The sequence below is a fragment of the Vicugna pacos genome, chromosome 16 (genome assembly GCF_048564905.1).
Source record: "Vicugna pacos chromosome 16, VicPac4, whole genome shotgun sequence".
Classification (NCBI taxonomy): Eukaryota; Metazoa; Chordata; class Mammalia; order Artiodactyla; family Camelidae; genus Vicugna; species Vicugna pacos.
In genome coordinates this window covers 19,394,377-19,414,143 of record NC_133002.1, presented here as the reverse complement: position 1 = coordinate 19,414,143, position 19,767 = coordinate 19,394,377, and the positions used below count along the sequence as shown (strand labels likewise).

At 35.3% G+C, this 19,767-nt stretch overlaps 1 protein-coding gene across 14 annotated transcripts in view; it reads left to right on the top strand.

Moving 5' to 3' along the window:
* STXBP4 (syntaxin binding protein 4) overlaps positions 1–19,767 on the top strand; it is a 187,230-nt gene that overhangs the window by 45,019 nt on the left and 122,444 nt on the right. For all 14 annotated transcript variants that reach the window (XM_072938618.1, XM_072938613.1, XM_072938617.1 and 11 more), the window contains 2 exons: positions 11,959–12,055; positions 14,060–14,151. In XM_072938618.1, the coding sequence (XP_072794719.1) occupies positions 11,959–12,055; positions 14,060–14,151 (189 nt within the window). The remainder of the gene's footprint in view (positions 1–11,958; positions 12,056–14,059; positions 14,152–19,767) is intronic.

The window sequence follows — 19,767 nt, the reverse complement described above, 5'->3', positions numbered from 1 at the left end:
CCAGAATGTCATTTGGTTGGAATTGTACAGCTTGTAACCTTTTCAAACTGGCTTCTTTCATTTAGTAATATGTCTTTTGAGTTTCTCCTATGTCTTTCATGGCTTGATAGATCTATTTTTTATATTTACTGCACATATATCTTTTAATTTGCATATATATACTGTTACATTGTTTCTAAGAACATTTAGAGATTTAGCTTTTTAAACTTACATAGTTATCAAAGGAATAAAGCCAACCACAAAATAAGAATTACCTCAAAAAGATACATCCACCCTGCTATTAACAGCAACATTATTTATAATTGCCAAGATATGGAAGCATCCTAAGTGCACATCAATAGTTGAACAGATAATGGAGATGCAATGTGTGTGTGTGTGTGTGTACTCACCCATAAAAAAGGATATTTTGCCATTTGCAGCCCTTCATTCACTTTTTTTTTCACTTCAAAAACCAGAATATTCTAACAGGCAGAGACATTTCCATTACATTAAAAACAACAAAATACCTAGAAATAAACTTAACCAAGGAGGTTACCTATACTCTGAAAATGAAAATGACACAAAGAAATGGAAAGACTTCTTGTGCTCTTGGATTGGAAGAATCAACACTATCAAAATGGCCACACTACCCAAAGCAATCCAGAGATCCAATGCAACCCCATCAAAATGCAGCCACTGTGGAAAACAGTATGGAGATTCCTCAAAAGACTAGGAATAGACTTACTGTATGATCCAGGAATCCCACTCCTGGGCATATATCCAGAAGGAACCCTACTTCAGGATGACACCTGCACCCCAATATTCATAGCAGCACTGTTTACAATAGCCAAGACATGGAGACAGCCTAAATGTCCATCAACAGATGACTGGATAAAGAAGATGTGGTATATTTATACAACAGAATACTACTCAGCCATAAAAACCAACAACATAACGCCATTTGCAGCAACATGTATGCTCCTGGAGAATGTCGTTCTAAGTGAAGTAAGCCAGAAAGAGGAAGAAAAATACCATATGAGATTGCTTATATGTGGAATCTAAGAAAAACCAAACCAAAACAAAAACAAACAAAGCATAAATACAAAACAGAAACAGACTCATAGACATAGAATACAAACTCATGGTTGCCATTGGCGTGGAGGGTGGGAAGGGATAGACGGGATTTCAAAATTGTAGAATAGATGAACAAGATTATACTGTATAGCACAGGGAAATATACACAAGATCTTATGGTAGCTCAGAGAGAAAAATGTGACAATGAATATATACATGTTCATGTATGACTGAAAAATTGTGCTCTACACTGGAATTTGACACAGCATTGTAAAATGATTATAAATCAACAAAAAATGTTAAAAAAAGAAAATTTATCAAATATCATTTTTACCTCAATAAAACTACAAAATGTAAAAAAAAAAAGAAAGAAAAAACTTGTGATATTCCTCACAGAACTAGAACAAACAATTCCACAATTTATAAGGAACCACAAAAGACGACAGACAGCCAAAGCAATCTTTTGTAGGTCTTTCTTTCTCTTTTTCTTTTTCTTTCTTCTTTTTGTTCTCTTTTCATATGGTTTGATGACTACAGAAGGCCCTTTAACATTTGTTGTAAAGCTAGTTTGGTGGTGCTGAAATCTTTTAGCTTTTGTTTATCTGTGAAGCTTTGGTTTCTCCATCAAGTCTGAACATGAGCCTTGCTGGATACAGTATTCTTGGTTGTAAGTTTCCCCCTTGCATCACTTTAAATATATCGTGCCACTCCCTTCTGGCCTGTAGAGTTTCTGCTGAGAAATCAGCTGATAACGTTATGGGAATTCCCTTGTATGTTCTTTATTGCTTTTCTCTTGCTAATTTTAATATTTTCTCCTTATCCTTAATTGTTGTCAATTTGATGACCATGTGCCTTTGTGTGTCCCTCTTTGAGTTGATTCTGTGTGGTACTCTCTGCGCTTCCAGGACTTGGGTGACTGTTTCCTTTCCCAAGTTGAGGAAGTTTTTGGTTATTATCTCTCCAAAAATTTTCTCAGCTCCTTTCTCTCTCCTCTTTCTGGGACCCCTATAATGTGAATATTAGAGCGCTTCATGTTGTCCCAGAGTTCTCCTAAACTATCCTCATTCCTTTTTATTCTTTTTTCTTTTTTCTGTTCTGAAGTAGTGATTTTCACTAATCTGTCTTCTAGCTCACTGATCTGTTTTTCTGCCTCATTTAGTCTATTCTTGGTTCCTTCTAATGTATTGTTCATTTCAGTGATTTTATTCTTCAACTCTGTTTGGGTATTCTTTATATTTTCCGACTCTTTGCTAAAAAATTCACTCTGTGCATCTATACTGCTCTTGAGTTCCCTTAACATTTTGGCCATCATTACTTTAAACTCTTCCTCAGATAAATTTCTTCTTCTGGGATTTTATCTTGTGCCTTGGCCTGGGAGATACTCTTTTGCTGCCTCATATCGTGTATCTTTCTATGTGTTTGTGGATTTCTTCCACAGGCTTTGGGATTATTGTTTTCTTATTTCTAGTATCTGCCCCTGGTGGATGAGGCTGGACTAGAGGCTTGTGCAGGTTTCCTGGCAGAGGAGCCGGTGCCTGCCCACTGCTGGGTGAAGCTTGGTCCTGGACCTCTGGTCCAGGTGGGCAGGGCTGTGTCTAGAGGCCTTTGTGGCTTAGGAAGTCTGCTGGTGGGTGTGTCTGTGTTCCCACCCTGTATGTTGTTTGGCCTGAGGCCTCCCTACAGGCTGTTGGGTGGGGCTAGGTCTTGGTGCTAATGATCCAATCAAGATGTCAGCCTCCAGGAAAGCTCATGTAGATGAACACTCCTGGAATGTCTGCCACCAGCTTTTATGCCCCTAGGGTGAGCTACAGCTCTCCCCTATGTCACCAGGAGACCCTCCAAGTCCAGCAGGCAGGTCTGGCCCAGGTTCCTATGAAATCACTGCCTCTGCCCTTGGACCTGGTGCACGTAAGTTTCTGTGTACACTTCTCAAGTGAATGGAGTCTCCATTTCCCCCAGTCCCATGAGGCTTCCAGAGCCCAGCCCCCGTGGCCTTCAAAACCAGATGTCCTGAGGTCTCCTTCTCTTCCCGATGTCTGGATGCGAGCTGGGGAACCTGATGTGGGGCTTAGAGCTCTCCCTCCTGTGGGAGGGCCTCTGCAACTTAACAAATCTTTAGCCTGTGGGTCGCCCACCCAGGGGGTAGGGGGCCCACTTATATCGCGAGCACACCCCTCCTAGCATCCTGCTATGGTTCCCTCTTTATGTTTCCAGCTGCAGAAGATCTTTCTTGCCAGGTTCCAGCCTTCTTTCGATGGTTGTTTACCATTCATTTGTGGTTTCGTTGCAGTCATGAGGAGAGGCAAACTTATGGTCCTATCACTCTGCCATCTTGACTGGAAATCGCAAATTGATTATCTTTATTTTTGAAAAATAAAGTGACTGTTTTACAGCAAAGGAAACCTATATTCTATGTAAATTCAGCTTCCCTGCTTTTATTCCAAATATTTATTCCAAATATTCCAAATGTCTACATTTCACTTAATAAAATTTTTTTTCTAAAATCCAAATCAAATACCCACTCAAATATTTCCTAAGGTACTCTTAATTAATGTAATAATATCCATATCACTTTAACTTGAAATAGATCCTTCTATTTTAGTTGCTACTTTGTAGATAGATTCAACTTTATTATCCATTACATTTTTAACATATTGCCTATTTGTTAGGCCAATGTGTTCAGGTATTTAAAATGTAATAAAATTAAATCTTTTTATTATCTTCTATAAGTGTATTGCATATGGTATTTAGGAAATTAATGATAGAAAAGATTTCTCAAGGAAAAGTTGTTGACTGACTGTGTGGTTATTAAGTCATTAGCCAACACAGTACAATGTTTAAGAAAGACAGAGAGGTTAGAATTTGATGAAGGGAATTACCTGTCAAGATGTATGTTTGTGGGGCATTATCGTCATGCAATCCTCCATGTTTTAGTAGTCTAGGTAGACAATCTTGTATCAGGATATACTGGAAAGTAATTTCTAACACTAAACTAGCTGTGTGTCTCGTTTGATCCCAATGTTAAACTTACAAGTAGATATGGTAAACACAGAAAACAGGGAGATAATTTATTAGTGTCTTGAAGATGAAGAAATACTGCACCTCCTCACTATTTGTATTTTTGTACCTGAGAAAGATGGTTTGGGATGCAGATGCCATTTTACTGATACTTACTTTACCTCTTGCCATTTCTGTAACGTTTGAAGAAAGCTGTAGTGAGCAATGTCTGATTATAGTCGATGAGATGATGTTTGTCTTAGGCTGGGAAGTATACAGCTAATAATGTAAAGAAGTGAATTTTTTTAGATTTATCATTTAGATACCAGAAAAAAGTTAAGGATATTTATTTGTCCAATTAACAAATTTGCATTTTTGTTTAAGGTTAATAATGACATTAGTTATTTAAGAAATTATTGGTCCCTACTTTTGATCAAAAATAAATTACTTCCAAGTTTCTTTTTGAAGTATAGTTGACTTACAGTATTATATTAGATTCAGGTGTACAGCATAGTGATTTCAGTATTTTTGCAGTTTGTACTCCATTATAGGTTACTACAAGATAATGGCTGTAGTTCATTGTACTGTATAGTAAATCCTTGTTACTTACCTATTTTATACATAGTAGTTTGTATCTATTAATTCTATACCTGTAATTTGTCCCTCTCTACCTTTCCTCTCCTCTTTGGTAACCATACAATTGTCTATACCTGTTAGTCTGTTTCTCAAATACGTCCATTTGTATTGTTTTTTATTTTTTTAAGATTCCACATATAAAAAATATCATACAGTATTTGTCTTTGTCTGACTTATTTTACTAAGCATATTCTCTAGGCCTATATCCATGTTGTTGCAAATGGCGGAATTGTTGCAAATGGCGGAATTTCATTCTTTTCTATGGCTGAATAGTATTCCATTGTATACACGCCACACACCACACACACACACACACACACACACGTACATCTTCTTAATCCAACCATCTGTTGATGGGCACTTGGGTTGCTTCCATGTCATAGCTACTGTAAATAGTGCTGCTAAGAACTTTGGGGTGCATGTATGTTTTTGAATTATTGTTTTCATTTTTTCCAGATTTATACCCAGGAGTGGAATTGCTGGATCATATGGTAGTTCTATTTTTAGTTTTTTGAGGAACCTCCTTACTGTTTTCCATAGTGGCTGCATCAGTTTACTTTCCCTCAACAGTGTAAAAGGGTTCCTTTATCTCTTCATCCTTACCAGCATTTGTTATTTGTAGACTTTTTGATGATAGTGATCTGATAGGAGTGAGGTGATAATCTTATGTTTTGATTTGCATTTCTCTACTAGTTATCATTGTTGAGCATCTTTTCATGTGCCTCTTCACCATCTGTCTGTCTTCTTTGGAGAAAAGTCTATTCAGTTGTTCTGCTCATTTTTTGATTGTGTTGGGTTTGTTTCTTTTTTTTTGATATTGAGTTTATGAACTGTTCATATATTTTGAATATTAAACAATTGTTGGTCACATCATTTGCAAATATTTTCTCCCATTCCATAAGTTATCTTTTTGTTTTGCTGATGGTTTCTTTTGCTGTACAAAAGCTTTTAAGTTTAATTAGATTGCATTTATTTATTTTTGCTTTTATTTCTTTTGCCTTAGGAAACTGAGCCAAAAAAAATATTGTTACAATTTATGTCAAAGAGAGTTCTGCCTGTATTCTCTTCTAGGAGTTTTATGGTTTCTGTTTTTACATTTACATTTAAACTATTTTGAGTTTATATGGTGTGAGGGACTGTTAAGCTCATTGTTTTACATGTGGCTGTCCAGTTTTAACAGCATCACTTGTTGAAGAGGCAGTCTTTTCTCCATTGCATATTCTTGCTTCCTTTGTTGTAGATTAATTGACTACGGGGGCATGGGCTTACATCTGAGCTGTCTGTTCTATACCAATGATGTATGTACCTGTTTTTGTGTCAGTACCACACTGTTTTGATTACTGTGGCTTTGCAGTATAGTCTGATGTCTAGAAGGCTTATACCTTCAGCTTTGTTCTTTTTTTGTCAAGATTGTTTTGGCAATTCCAGATCTTTTGTGGTTTCATGTGAATTTCAGGATTATTTGTTCTTGTTCTGTGAAAAATGTCCTGGGTATTTTGATAGGGATTGCATTAAACCTATAAATTGCTTTGAGTAGTATGGCCATTTTAACAATATTAATTCTTCCAACCCAAGAACAGGGAATATCTTTATACTTCAACTTCCTTCATCAGTGTTTTATATTTCAGGGTTTATCTTTCACCTCCTTGGTTGAGTTTATTCCTAGATATTTTATTCTTTTTGATGTGATTTTAAACAGGATTGCTTTTTACTTTCTCTTTCTGATTATTAGTATATACAACACAACAGATTTCTGTATATTAATCTTGTATCCTGCTATCCTTGTTGATATCATTTATTGGTTCTAACAGTTCTGTGTGGAGACCTTAGGAGTATATATAGAGTATCATGTTATCTGCTAACAGTGACAGTTTTACCTCTTCATTTCCAATTAGATAATAACTTTTAAATTGGTAGAGTGAATTTGATGTGGATGTCAGTCACGTTTTTCCTTAGGGTGTGCTGGCAGCTGTCACCTTGGTAGGGGGTGTGGCTGGTGATGGAGAGGCCTAGAGCATGTGCAGAGTGAGGGGGGGATATCCTCTCTACTTGGTGGCTGTCACCACCCTCTCAGGGGTGGGATCTGCTCCCAAGTTGCTGGAGCAGAAGCCTTGAAGGTTGGGCTCAAACCATCTCTGTTCCATCAAAATCTGTGTTTTTCCTTCTCCCTGCACTGGGACCTTTGCCTCAAAGGAGAGGAGTGCTGAAGCAAGTGGGGCTCGTGCACTTAGAGAGGTCTGAAACTCTGCCTGTGTCAGCGTCTGCAGCTCTGCTCATGTGCAGCCCATGACCACATATTTTCCCTGGTCATGGTCACCCCAGATCTGGTGCTGCACTGTGGCATAAAGTGAGTAGGGCTAGAGCATTTGCTCAGCTTGGGCTGGCTCACACAGCAAGGTGATTGCAGGAAATATGGTTGCCACATTGCTGTCAGAAATCTGGGCTGCTTTTGGGGTGGCTTTTGAGTAAGCACCAATAATGGCTACCACTGCTCTACCTAGGCTGTACCCCACCCCCCTAGGTCACCTATGTGTCCTGAGGTCAAGTCTTTTCCCAGGTCCTGGCTTCCCTAGATTCAGTGCCACACTGATGTGGAATGAGTAGGAGTGGGGCGATCTCTTTTCTTGGGCTGGGGAGTGTGGCAAGAGGGTGGGGCTGCTAGGGCAGACCTCTCTCCACCCCGCCTGGGGGCCGGCCAGCACCTGCTCACTCCTCCTGAGTGGAGTCTAGGCTTTTCCAGCCTGCTGTCTGTCCCAGCAGCTCTCCAAGCAGCCAAGGAGGCTTATCTCCTATGCGTAGGACCCCAGGACTAGGACTCCCAGGCTGTGGCTCAACCTGCTCACTCTTGGGGCGAATGTCCACCCATGCAGTCTCCCTTTCCTCTGATTCCCCTCCCAGGGACACAAGTCTCAACCCGATCACTTTTCTACGTGTCCTACCCAGTTACAATGTATCTTCCCTTCAGCTTTGGTTGTACAGGAGTCCTGCCAGTTTCCAGCTAGTTTTCCGTGAGCATTGTTCCACATGTAGATGTGTTTTTGATGTTTTCGGGGGGAAAGTGTGCCTCGGGCTGGCTGATAGGGAAATAGCCTGTGACTGCTAATGGGTATGGGGTTTCTTTTGCAGGTGATGAAAATTTTCTGGAATTAGATGATTGAGGTACAACTTTGTGAATATATTAAAAGCCACTTAACTGTGCTCTGAAACAATGAACTTTTTGTGCATTATATCTCAATAAATCTGTTACTAATAAAAAGTCACTATCGAAATACACACACACACATATATATATATATATACACACACACATACATACACAGAATGGTACCATTCATACAAAAATCAAAACCTAAAAATATTTTTAAAACTATTCATCATATATATTTATAAAAATATGAACTAATGGTATAAAAAACATACTGGGAACTGTCTATAAGAATCTCCATTAAAAAGAGAATGTAAGAAAGTGAAAAGTTATACCAAAAACTGAAAGAAAATATTTGTAACACACATAACACATACAATGCTGGTATCCAAGACAGCTGAAGAACTCCTAGAAATAAATCAGAAAAAGACCCACCAATACAGTTCCCAGGTGTATACCCTGAAGAAATTTTTACCCATATGCTGTAATAGGTATGTACAAGAATGTTCATTGCTGGTAAACAGAAACCCCCAATGTTCATCTGCAGGAGGATGGATAAATAAATTGTGGCACATTAATCTAATCAAATACTACATTAGTGAAAGTGAAGGTATTAATGTTTCAGTGCCATATAACCACATGGATGAATGATAAAGCCATCCTGTAGGGTAGAAGACCAAGTTTCAGAAGATCGTCACATTTTAATGAAGCTAAAAAACAGCCAAAAAAACCCCAAACAAACCAAAAACTTATTAGGGATACATAGTGACAAACCATTTTAAAATGAATAACATGGAATAATAATGACATATATCCTTAGTTGTGGTCACCTCTAGTGTAGCAGGACAGGAGTAAGTGACATAAATTCAACCATATTGGCGGTTTTGTAATTCTTAAATGAATTCATGGATGTGTCATTTTATTGTCCTGCTTTAAAACTTATATATTTGTTATATGGATGTTTTCAGTACATTTCAAATATGTAATAAAATGCTTGGAAATATTACAATGCTTGGGGAGAAGTTCAGAAAGGACTTTTGCAATGTTTTGTTACAGTGAAGGTCGGAAATAAATATACTTAAATGCTAAGCTTTAATTATTATTATAATTTTAAGAAGCATACAAAAGAACTAAAATGTACAGAGTAGAAAGCTGTGATATATTGATGATTTTTAAAAAAACATGCAACACTGTATACGGTGTATTTAATTTTTGCAAAAATAGTTTTTTAATATATGCATATATTCTATTCATAGCAAAAAGCGGGAAAATTACACAGCAAACTATTAACAGTGTTTGTCTCTGGAGCAGTGGTTCTCAAGGGCAAGAATACAAGTTTTTTGCCTCAGGGGACATTTGGCAATGTCTGGGACATTTTCGGTTTTCACAATTGGGAGAATGCCACTAAATTAGGAATCACTAACAGAAAAATACTTTCTAAAACTTTCTGAAAATTTAAAACTTATTGCTAAATAATTTGTAAGTCAGAGACATTGATAATAAATGTGTAAAAGAAGTTAAATCTCACTTGTAGTTAGGAAAATTCAAATTAATAAACATACTATTTCATATCTAACATTGTGACAAAATGAAAGTGTGAAAACAGAAAATGCTGTTAAGAAAGTAGAAAAATAGAAGTGCTTATATACTAGTGCTGTGCATAAATTGATACGACCAGTTTGGAGAGCAATTTTACGTAATCTAATAAAGTTAACAATATATATACCCTATGACTCAACGTTTCCTCTTCTAGGGATGTACTGTAGAGAAATTTTCACACATCTATACAAGGAGACATGTATAATATCTTGGAATAAAAAACAGGCTGTAGTAATTATAAAAGCCCATCAATCAGGGAATGGATAATAAGTTATAATACTTTTATACAGTTGGACACCATTTAAAGCTAAAATAAGTGAACTAGTTATGCAGTTAACAATATTCAGCAATTGTGAAATCATAGCATTGAGATAAAAAAATAATATGTAAGTTTATTCTCTTGTTTTATACTATTCATGTAAAATCTTAAACGCACAAGAGTACATATTATTAAGGGATAAATGTAATAATGGCATCAAATCATGGACAGGAAGGGCACACCAACCTTAGGATAATGGTTTCTGCTGAAAAACAATAGGGAAAGCTTTCAACCAAGCCTGTAATGCTCATTTCTTAAAAAGAAAAACATATATATATATATATACATATAGCAAATGAAACTGAGTATATATTTGATGATAGTGAGTAAATGGGTGTTCTCTGTATTATTCTTCTGTTTTCTGTTGGTCTATTTGGAATATTTTTTATGACTGAAGGAAAAGAATATCAAATGTCAAGAATCATTGTTCCATGTTATGCAAGGCAAGTATTTATAACTTGTAGACAGGGTAGGCAGATGATGTTAGAGTAAGCTCCAGAATCACTTTTGAAGGCATCTTTCCTGATGTTTTTCCCTTCCTCCGGTCTCCGTCTCTCACTGTGCCCAGCCACCTATACACTGACCAGTTTGTTTTTGCCGTAATATATCCTGTACACACTTGTATTAAATTACGTAGTGCACTAATTACAGTTATTTACATGTTATTCTCACCCTAGAGGCCATAGCTCTTTGAAGGTAGTGTTTATATCTTGTTTGTGTATCCTTTTGCATAGTTTAGTGCCTGACAAATAGTCAGCACTAAATACTTGGTAAATAAAATGATAGATAACGGAACAGATTTCAAGGGAGGAAGAAATATATAAAGGACAACGACCAATATTAACCTTTACCTACATTTTAGTTTTGATGTTCTTGCCAGAATCCAGTAATAGGGCATCTAGTCAGGTCCTATGCATCAGTTAAGGCTAAGTTTTGCTCTGTGTAACCTGAGAACCTAAAATAACAGTGGTTCCATTAGAAATGTATTTCTCTCACACCAAGAAGAAGCCTGAAAGAAGGTAATTGAGGGCAGGGACCAAGGTTCTACATGTTTTAACTATGTTTCTCTTCCACTGTATTTATTGAGGTAGCTCACGAACCAAGATGACTACTTAAATTCCAGCCATCTTTTCTTTTTTCTTTCCTTTTCTTTCCTTTCTTCTTTCATCTTTCTTTTTCTTCTTTTAATTAAGCTCAAAGGCAAAGGGACAAGAGGTACCTACCCCTGCTTTTGAAAGGCTTCCCAGAAGTTCCCTACAAGTTCACCTTATTATATACATAGTCTTAGGACCTCACCAAGCTGCAGAAGGGACTGGGAAATATCTTTTAGGTGGATGACAATGCTTCTAGCTAAAAATTATGGTTCTGTTACTAAAGAACAAGGAGAGAATGGACATTGAAATGACAGGTAGCAGTGTCTGAAATTCTGATCAGCTACAGGTACTGAAAGAGAAGTAGAAAGAAGTGGATTCCAGAGAAAGCTTTTGAGTTTTCCATTTCTGTTAAGCCTGCCCGTAAACAAACCAATAATTGGAATATTTTGTACTTAACCCAGTTCCTGTCAACCTCAGTTTTGGTCTCAAGTACAAAATACTGACAAAATATCCATGTTTTAGGGTGCTGCTTACAGAAATTAATGTTGAATTGGATTCTGTAGGATTTCCTTGCTATTTTCCTTCTGCTATGTCTCATATTTTAAACTAAGAAATAGCTTGAATTTTGGTTTTAGGTATATGCTTATCAATTCAGCTTCAGCCAAAGTACTAGCCTTGAAGGAAAAAAAAAAATGAGGTGGTGGTAGATCAAGAAGCTAATATAGGGATAGACTGGGATTTCAAAACTGTAGAATAGATAAACAAGATTACACTGTATAGCACAGGGAAATATACACAAAATGTTATGATAACTCACAGAGAAAAAAATGTGACAATGAGTGTGTATATGTCCATGAATGAATGAAAAATTGTGCTGAACACTGGAATTTGACACAACAATGTAAAATGATTATAAATCAATAAAAAATGTTAAAAAAAAAGAAGCTAATATTTTACAGAAAATTAATCCATAAATAGTCAGCAGACTTTCTTTGGGCATGGTTGCTGTTCCTGATACTGGTTCTCCTCACTGGGTTGTAAAATGGAGTGGTAGTGAAAAGTTTTGTTCTTTGGAGATTTAAAAAATTGCTTAGTACAGGTCCTTTTCCTTCCAGGCTCTAAATTATCTTGGTATTCAGCCCACGAAGGAACAGCAGCAAACCCTGAGACAGCAGGTGCAAGCAGACCCAAAGGGGACCGTGTCTTTTGGAGGTAATATTAGCTTCTTCATGTTGTATCATCATAGAAACTTGGTCAAAGAGTTATTGTCACCCATTTTCATTAAGAGTGTCTCTTCTTTAGGAGAGAAGGAAAAATAAAACCACATCTATTTCAGGTTCCTTAATCAGTACTCTAAAAACTCAGCTAGAATTTCTGGCCCGACTGGGTCAGCAGAAAGGAGAACTTTCTTAGAATCTTTCAACTTTAAAATATCATCATTCTATCATATGCTTTTTTATTTTTAATTTATTACATAAATGTTGCTTTAGTAATAACAAAAGAAAGAGTACCAGATGTAGAAGCCCAGTTCTGCTCCTGTGAAATTCGAACCTTTTTTCAGCCAATATGGTATAATAAATATTTGTATGATGCTGCATAATTATTCTCATTCTTACTATGTAATTATTACTAAAGATAGCGTAATGTCGACATACTCAGTTGACATGTTGTAAAGCCTTTCCACTATTGGGAACTTGGGCGGTTTTTTCCATTAACTGATAACATAAATAAATCTAAATTTAATAGTTTTTTTCTTCTTTCTCTGATTCCTGGACAGGCTTAGGAATTGAAAGCATCGGGTACATAAGGCTGTGTGTAGGCAGGGCATTTAAACCAGAATTGCTGGAAATCTGGGAAGGAGCAATTATGTATACTGTTCCCTGCCCCCTTTCAAGCAGTCCAGCAACTACCACTCCCTTACCCTTGGAGAGGAAAACAAGTACCTAAATGCTGTACCTGCAGTTGCCAGCAACTAGGGAATTTGAGGGCATGTGCGGTGAATTATCACTCACAACACACACCCAGATTGCTCAGTGATATTTGCAATCGTGTTCACACTCTGTAGGCAAGAAGTTGTAGGATGCTCTCTGAAGAAGCTGAACAAAATATCAAAATAGCTGGCCCCGATTACTCTGTAGTAAAACCCACTAGTTAACAAAGTGAATTATACACACTAAATTTCTAATCAATGATTTAGTACCTGATTTCTTCTCAAATATGAACTCAGAGCCAAAGGCCACCAGATAGTTGGAGAAATTCTCCAACATAAAATATAGAGCCCGGAAGTATCAGACAAATAGAAAAAGAGGAACTCAGAAAAAAAGAACAAAAAGGAAATATTGCAAGAACAAAAGAGAACTTCAGGTAAACCATAATTAGCATCTTAGAAAATATAAGCAAAGCTAAGGTACCCATGAAATAAGAGTAGGATATTGTAAAATAGGAGCAATTAAAAGGATCCTTGGAAATTAAAAATATAATAGCTAAAATGTTAAAAAAAAAATTGAAGATAGATGAACAGGTCACACACCGTATCCGAAGAAGCGTACAGTTTGCTAGGACAGCATCAGGCAGTGCTCTACAATAGTCAAGAGAACATGCCTTTGAGTCAGACCTTAAGTGGAATCCTTTTCCACTGCTTATCTGCCAAGTAGCCTTGGGAACTTGAAGACAGTTAACTTATCTTAGCCCCAGACTGCTGTAAAATGGAGAGGATAAGAGGACCTACCTCAGATAATTTTGAAGATGAATTGTGAAGTGCCGTGCATGGCATACACAAGCTGTTATAGAAACATTAGCTGTTGCAATTATTATTACTATTATTATTATTATTGTTACTATGCCTTGAGTTCTTTCAGTTAGATCATAATCGCAAATCATAATATTGTCATATGTTTCAGAAAAAAGTTCTACTCATGACAAAAGAGTTGGAGAGATAGTTATGCCTGTGATGTGAATCTGCTCTTTTATTATCGTGACTGATTTATTAACTTCAGCAAGGTTAAGCGAAGTGAGTGAAGACCAGTTTATTTCTTACTTCTTATATGTATTTAAATGTATCCATCATTTCAGTTAATACTATTTTAAGGTAATTTATTCAAGTTAAATTTTAAGCATTAGTTAGAACATATAGCTTCAACTTCATGTAGAAAAAAGGTAAGATTTACTTAAGTGAAGTTAAATGCTGTGTTTTACTGAAATATGTTCCATTTTTAGATTTTGTCCAGGTTGCCAGAAACTTGTTTTGCTTGCAGTTGGATGAAGTAAATGTCGGCGCACGTGAAATTTCCAACATATTAGATTCACAGGTAGAGTACACCCTATGCAATTGTCTTCTTTGTGCTTAAATCGTAAGTCTTGAATGTTATGTTGTCATATAGGTAGGCTTTCTTTTATATTTTACTTTTTAAACATAAATTATGCAACTAATACATGCTTCTTGGATAAATATATGAAATACAGATTAATTTAAAATCAAGAAACATATTAAAGAAATTACTAGGAACCTGATGCTCTGTTACCCCTGTGTGCCTTTCCAGTTACCAATGCTCGCCCTCCTCCCTGTCCTCAGTCGAGGTAACTAACTACTCTTTTGTCTTCTGACAAGATGGATTGGTTTTGCCTCTTTGTGCTTTATGTAAAATGAAATTGTGTGAAGTCGATTAACTTCATAATTCATTTGTTGTACTCATTTATATTGTCAAATCTTTCCATCCTTTTCTCTATGGATTTTTGATATGTTGTATTATTAGGGACAGTCTTCCCAATGTATAGTAAACATAATGTATTATATATAAATAACTTATTTTTGTCTATGCATGAAGTTGGGCCCCAGATGGATAACCAAGTCCTCTTATTCCACCATCATTTATTCAGTAACTGTCCTTCTCCATTTTTGCCCCTAATTTGAAATACAAACTTATCATCTACTAAATTTCATCTGGATACACAGATCTGTTTCTAGACAACCACTCTGTCCCATTGATCCGTTTCTCTCTTCTAGTACATTATTATTTTAATTACTCTAGCTTTATAGTTCTAGGTTCATTGTTATCTAGAGGTTGAGTCCTTAATTTTTTTTTAATTTCTTGGTTTTGATCATCTACATGACCTTTAGAATCATTTTGCCATGGTAAATTCAATTGGGCCTTTCTTTTTTTAATTGGAATTGAAGTTAGAGGATGGTTTGGAAGAGGTGAACATGGTTAATTTTTCCATTCATGTAGGTCTTTGTTGATGTTTTGGAAAGAGAAAATTCTATCTTTCTCCATATACATGTTGGATATTTCTTGTTAGGTTGAAATAGATCTGCTACAGTTTTTGATACTATTGGAAATGGGAATTTTTTTTACAATTGTATTTTCTAATTGATGATTAGTAAAGTTACTAATTTTTGAATGGTCATTTTAAATGATACATTTTATTGAAATTCCTTATTCCAGTTATTTCTCTTGGGTTGTATAGGTAGACACTAGAAATTGATTATGCTTTTGTCTCTTTCACAAATTTTTACTTTTTTCTGAATATTATTGAATAGGAGCTACCAAAGTGAGCAAGAAATTAATTTTCATGATATTTGAGCCATTTAAAAAAAGCTAGCATTATCTCATCTAATAAATAAGTTTTACAGTTGACTCTTGAAGAACATGAGTTTGAACTGCACATGTCCACTTATATACGGATTATTTTTTCAATAGTAAATACTGCAGTACTGTGCATTCCAAGGTTTGCTGCATCCTTGTATGCAAAACCACAGATATGGAGGGCGTACCATAAAGTCATACTCGGATTTTCAACTCTGTGGAGGATTGCTGTCCCTTACTGCCATATTGTTCAAGGATTGTTCCAATATTTCTAGAACAATTTAAATAATAGAAACTTTCTTTGTTCCTTTAAGGTTTGAAAATGTTTCCATTTGCCAAATTATTTGGGCCTACATCTTCAGGAGAGGAGACACTTACTACTTATTTTAATGTCATCTGAGGTTATTCTGTTCAAGTTTTTATCCTTTTCTTGAATAATTTTGTTAATGTACATCTTCCCCAAAAACTTTTTCCTTTCATCAAGATATTAAAACTTATTAAACATTCACATGGGTTTTTCTTAGGTTTTTAATCCTTATTTTTGATGATACTGCTTTTTATTTTACAGATGTGCTACACAATTTTTACAAAGTAATCAGAATGTAAATAGTTTCCATGGTGATTGCTTATTTGACCCTTATTTTGAACTATTTTAAACATTTTCTAGTTATATAGTTTCCTTTCGGATACTGATGTCCAATTTAATTCCACTGAGGTTAGACACATATTCTATATGGTATTGATCCTTTGACCATACACCCAGCATATAGTCAATTTTATGGCATGTTTCCCATCTTTTAAAAAGCATGTATATTCTGCACTTAGTGAGTGCATTGCTCTATATCTAGGCCAGTGTTATTAATCACGTGGTTCAAATTTTCTATTTGTTTTAATTTTTTAATTTCCATACTCATTTTTTGCTCATCTTTTACTGCATTGCCAGTTACTGAGAGAAAGGTGTTCTAAAATTTTCCCCATTTAGTTCAGCTAATTTTTGCTTTACATATCATAAGGCTGTATTATTAGGTGCATACAATTTTAGAATTGTTGTGTTCTGATAGCATATTGAATCTCTTCACTTCTAGAATGTTTCTTGCCTTAAATGAACTTAGTCTAATTGTGTAGCCATACCACCTTTCTTGTGGTGGGTGTTTTGGTTTAGTTTCCAATGATTATAAATATAGTTTTTTAAGTTATAATTAACATGCAATATTATATTAGTTTCGGGTATATAACGTAGAAAACAATATTTTTATACATTCTGAAATGATCACAGCATTAAAACCAGCTACCATCCATCACCTTACAAAGTTGTTACAATATTATTGACTATATTCCTTATGTATACATTACATCCCTGTGACTTATTTATTTGATAGGTGGAAGTTTGCACCTCTTAATACCCTTCATCAATTCACATCCACTTCCACCTACGTCCCCTTTGTTTTCTGTATCTATGAGTCTGTTTCTGTTTTGTTTTGTTTGTTCATTTGTTTTGTTTTTTAGACTCTGCATGTAAGTGAGATCATACAATATCTGTTTTTTTTCTGTCTAAGTTATTTCACTTAGCATAGTATCCTCCAGGTCCATCCATATTGCCGCAAATGGCAAGATATATTCTTTTTTCAGCTGACTAATATTCACACACAACACATCTTGTTTATGCATTCATCTGTCAGTGGACACTTAGGTCCCCTTCATATCTTGGGTATTGTAAATGGTGCTGCAGTGAAAGAGGAGTATATGTATATCTCTGAATTAGTGTTTCATTTTTCTTTGGATAAACACCCAGAAATGGAAGTGCTGGATTGTGTGGTACTTCTGTTTTTAGATTTTTGAGGAACTTCCAGATTGTTTTCCATAGTGGCTGCAACAATTTACAATCCCACCAGCAGTGTTTGAGGGTTCATTTTCATGACATCCTCGCAAACGCTTGTTTGTTGTCTTTAGATGATTGTCATTTTGACAGATGTGAGGTGGTATCTCACTGTAGTTTTGATTCACATTTCCCTGATGATTAGTGTTGTTAAGCACCTTTTCATGTGCCTGTTGGCCATCTATATGTCTTCTTTGAAAAATGTCTATTCAGTTCCTTTGCCCGTTTTTTAATCAGGTTGCTTTTATGATTATGAGTTGCACAACTTTTCATATTTTAGACATCAACCCATTATTGGATGTATCATTTGCAAATATCTTCTCCCATTCAGTAGATAGCCTTTTCATTTTATTGGGAGTTCTGCTGTGTGAAAGATTTTTAGTTTGATGTAGGCCTAAGTGTTTATTTTTGCTTTTCTTGCCCTTGTCTGAGAACTATTCTAGTTCTATGAAAAATCCTGTTGATACTTTGATAAGGATTGCACTGAATCTGTAGATTGCTTTGGGTAGTATGGACAGTTTAATGATACTGATTCCTCCAGTCCATGAGGACAGTATATCTTCCCATTCATTAATTTGTTTTCAATTTCTTTCCTCTGTGTCTTATACTTTTAGAGCACAGATCTGTCACCTCCTTGGCTATATTCATTCCTAGATATTCTATGATTTTTGATACAATCATCAATGAGATTGTTTTCTTGATTTCTTTTTCTGATAGTTCATTATTAGTGTATAGAAATGCAACAAATTTCTGTATATTAATTTTGTATCCCACAGCTTTCCTGAATTCATTTACTGGTTCTAATAGCTTTTTGGTGGAGTCTTTGGGGTTTCTATATGTGGTATCATGTCATCTGCATATAGTGACAGTTTACTTCTACCTTTCCAATATAGATACTTTTATTTCTTGTTCTTGTCTGATTGATATGGTTGGAACCTCCATTACTATATTAAATACAAGTGAATGCAAGAGTGGGCATCCTTGTCCTGTTCATGATCTTAGAGGAAATGCTTTCAGCTTTTCACCATGGGATATGATGTTGGCTATGGGTTTGCCATATATGGCCTTTATTATGTTGAGTTATCCCTCTATACCCACTTTGTTGAGAGTTTTTATCATAAATGGATGTTGAATTTTGTCAAATGCTTTTTCTGAATCCATTGAGATGATCATATGATTTTTATCCTTTTTTTGTTAATGTGGTGTGTCACATTAATTTATTTACATATGTTAAACCATCCTTGCATCCCTGGGATAAATCCTACTTGGTCATGGTACATGATCATTTTCATCTGTTGTTGAATTCAGTTTGCTAATATTCTTTGAGGATTTTTGCATCTGTATTCATCAAGGATATTGGCGTATATTTTTTTCTTTTTTTGTGATGTCTTTGATTTTGGTCTCAGGGTAATCCTGGCCTCGAAAAATGAGTTTGTAAGTGTTCCTTCGTCTTCAGTTTTTTGGAATAATTTGAGAAGGATAGGTATTAATCTTTTTAAAATTTTGGGTAGAATTCACCTGTGAAGCCATCTGGACTTGTACTTTTGTTTTAGGGAGTTTTTGGATTACTGTTTAAATTTCCTCACTAGTAATCAATCTGTTCAGATTCTCTATTTCTTCATGATTCATTCTTGGAAGATTGTATGTTTCTAAAAATGTATCCATTTCCTCTAGATTGTCTAATTTGTTGACTTATAATTGTTCACAATATTCTCTTATGATCCTTTGTATTTCTGTGGGTTGGTTATAATTCCAGATTTTTCATTTCATATTTTGTTATTGAGGCTTTCTTTCTTTTTTCTTTGGTCTGACTAAAGGTTTGTCAGTTTTATCTTTTCAAAGAACTAACTTATTTTCACTGATCCTCTTCTGTGTTTTTTTGAATCTCTATTTCATTTATTTTTGGCCTGGTTTTTATTATTTCCTTTCATCTACTAACTTGTTCTTTTTTTTAGTTCTTGTAAATTTACACTAAGATTTTTTTATTTAAGATTTTTCTTATTTCTTTTGATAGGCCTATATCACTATAAAATTACCTCTTAGAACTACTTTTGCTGCAACACATAGATTTTGGACAGTTGTGTTTCCATTTTCATTTGTCTCAAGGTATCTTTTGCTTTCCTCTTTGAATTTCTTCGTTGACCCATTGGTTGTTTCATAGTATGGTATTTAGTTTCCATGTATTTGTGTTTTTTCCAATTTTCTTCTTGTAGTTGATTTCTAGTTTCACACTATTGTAGGTGGAAAAGATGCTTGACATGATTTCAGACTTATTAAATTTACTGAGATTTGTTTTGTGGCCTAACATGTGATCTATCCTAGAGAATATTTCATGTACACTTGAAAAGAATGTTTATTTTGCTGCTTTTGAATGAAATGTTTTTTATATGTCCATTAAGTTCATGTGATATAATGTGTCATCTAAGACCATGGTTTCTTTATTGATTTTCTCTCTGAATGATCTG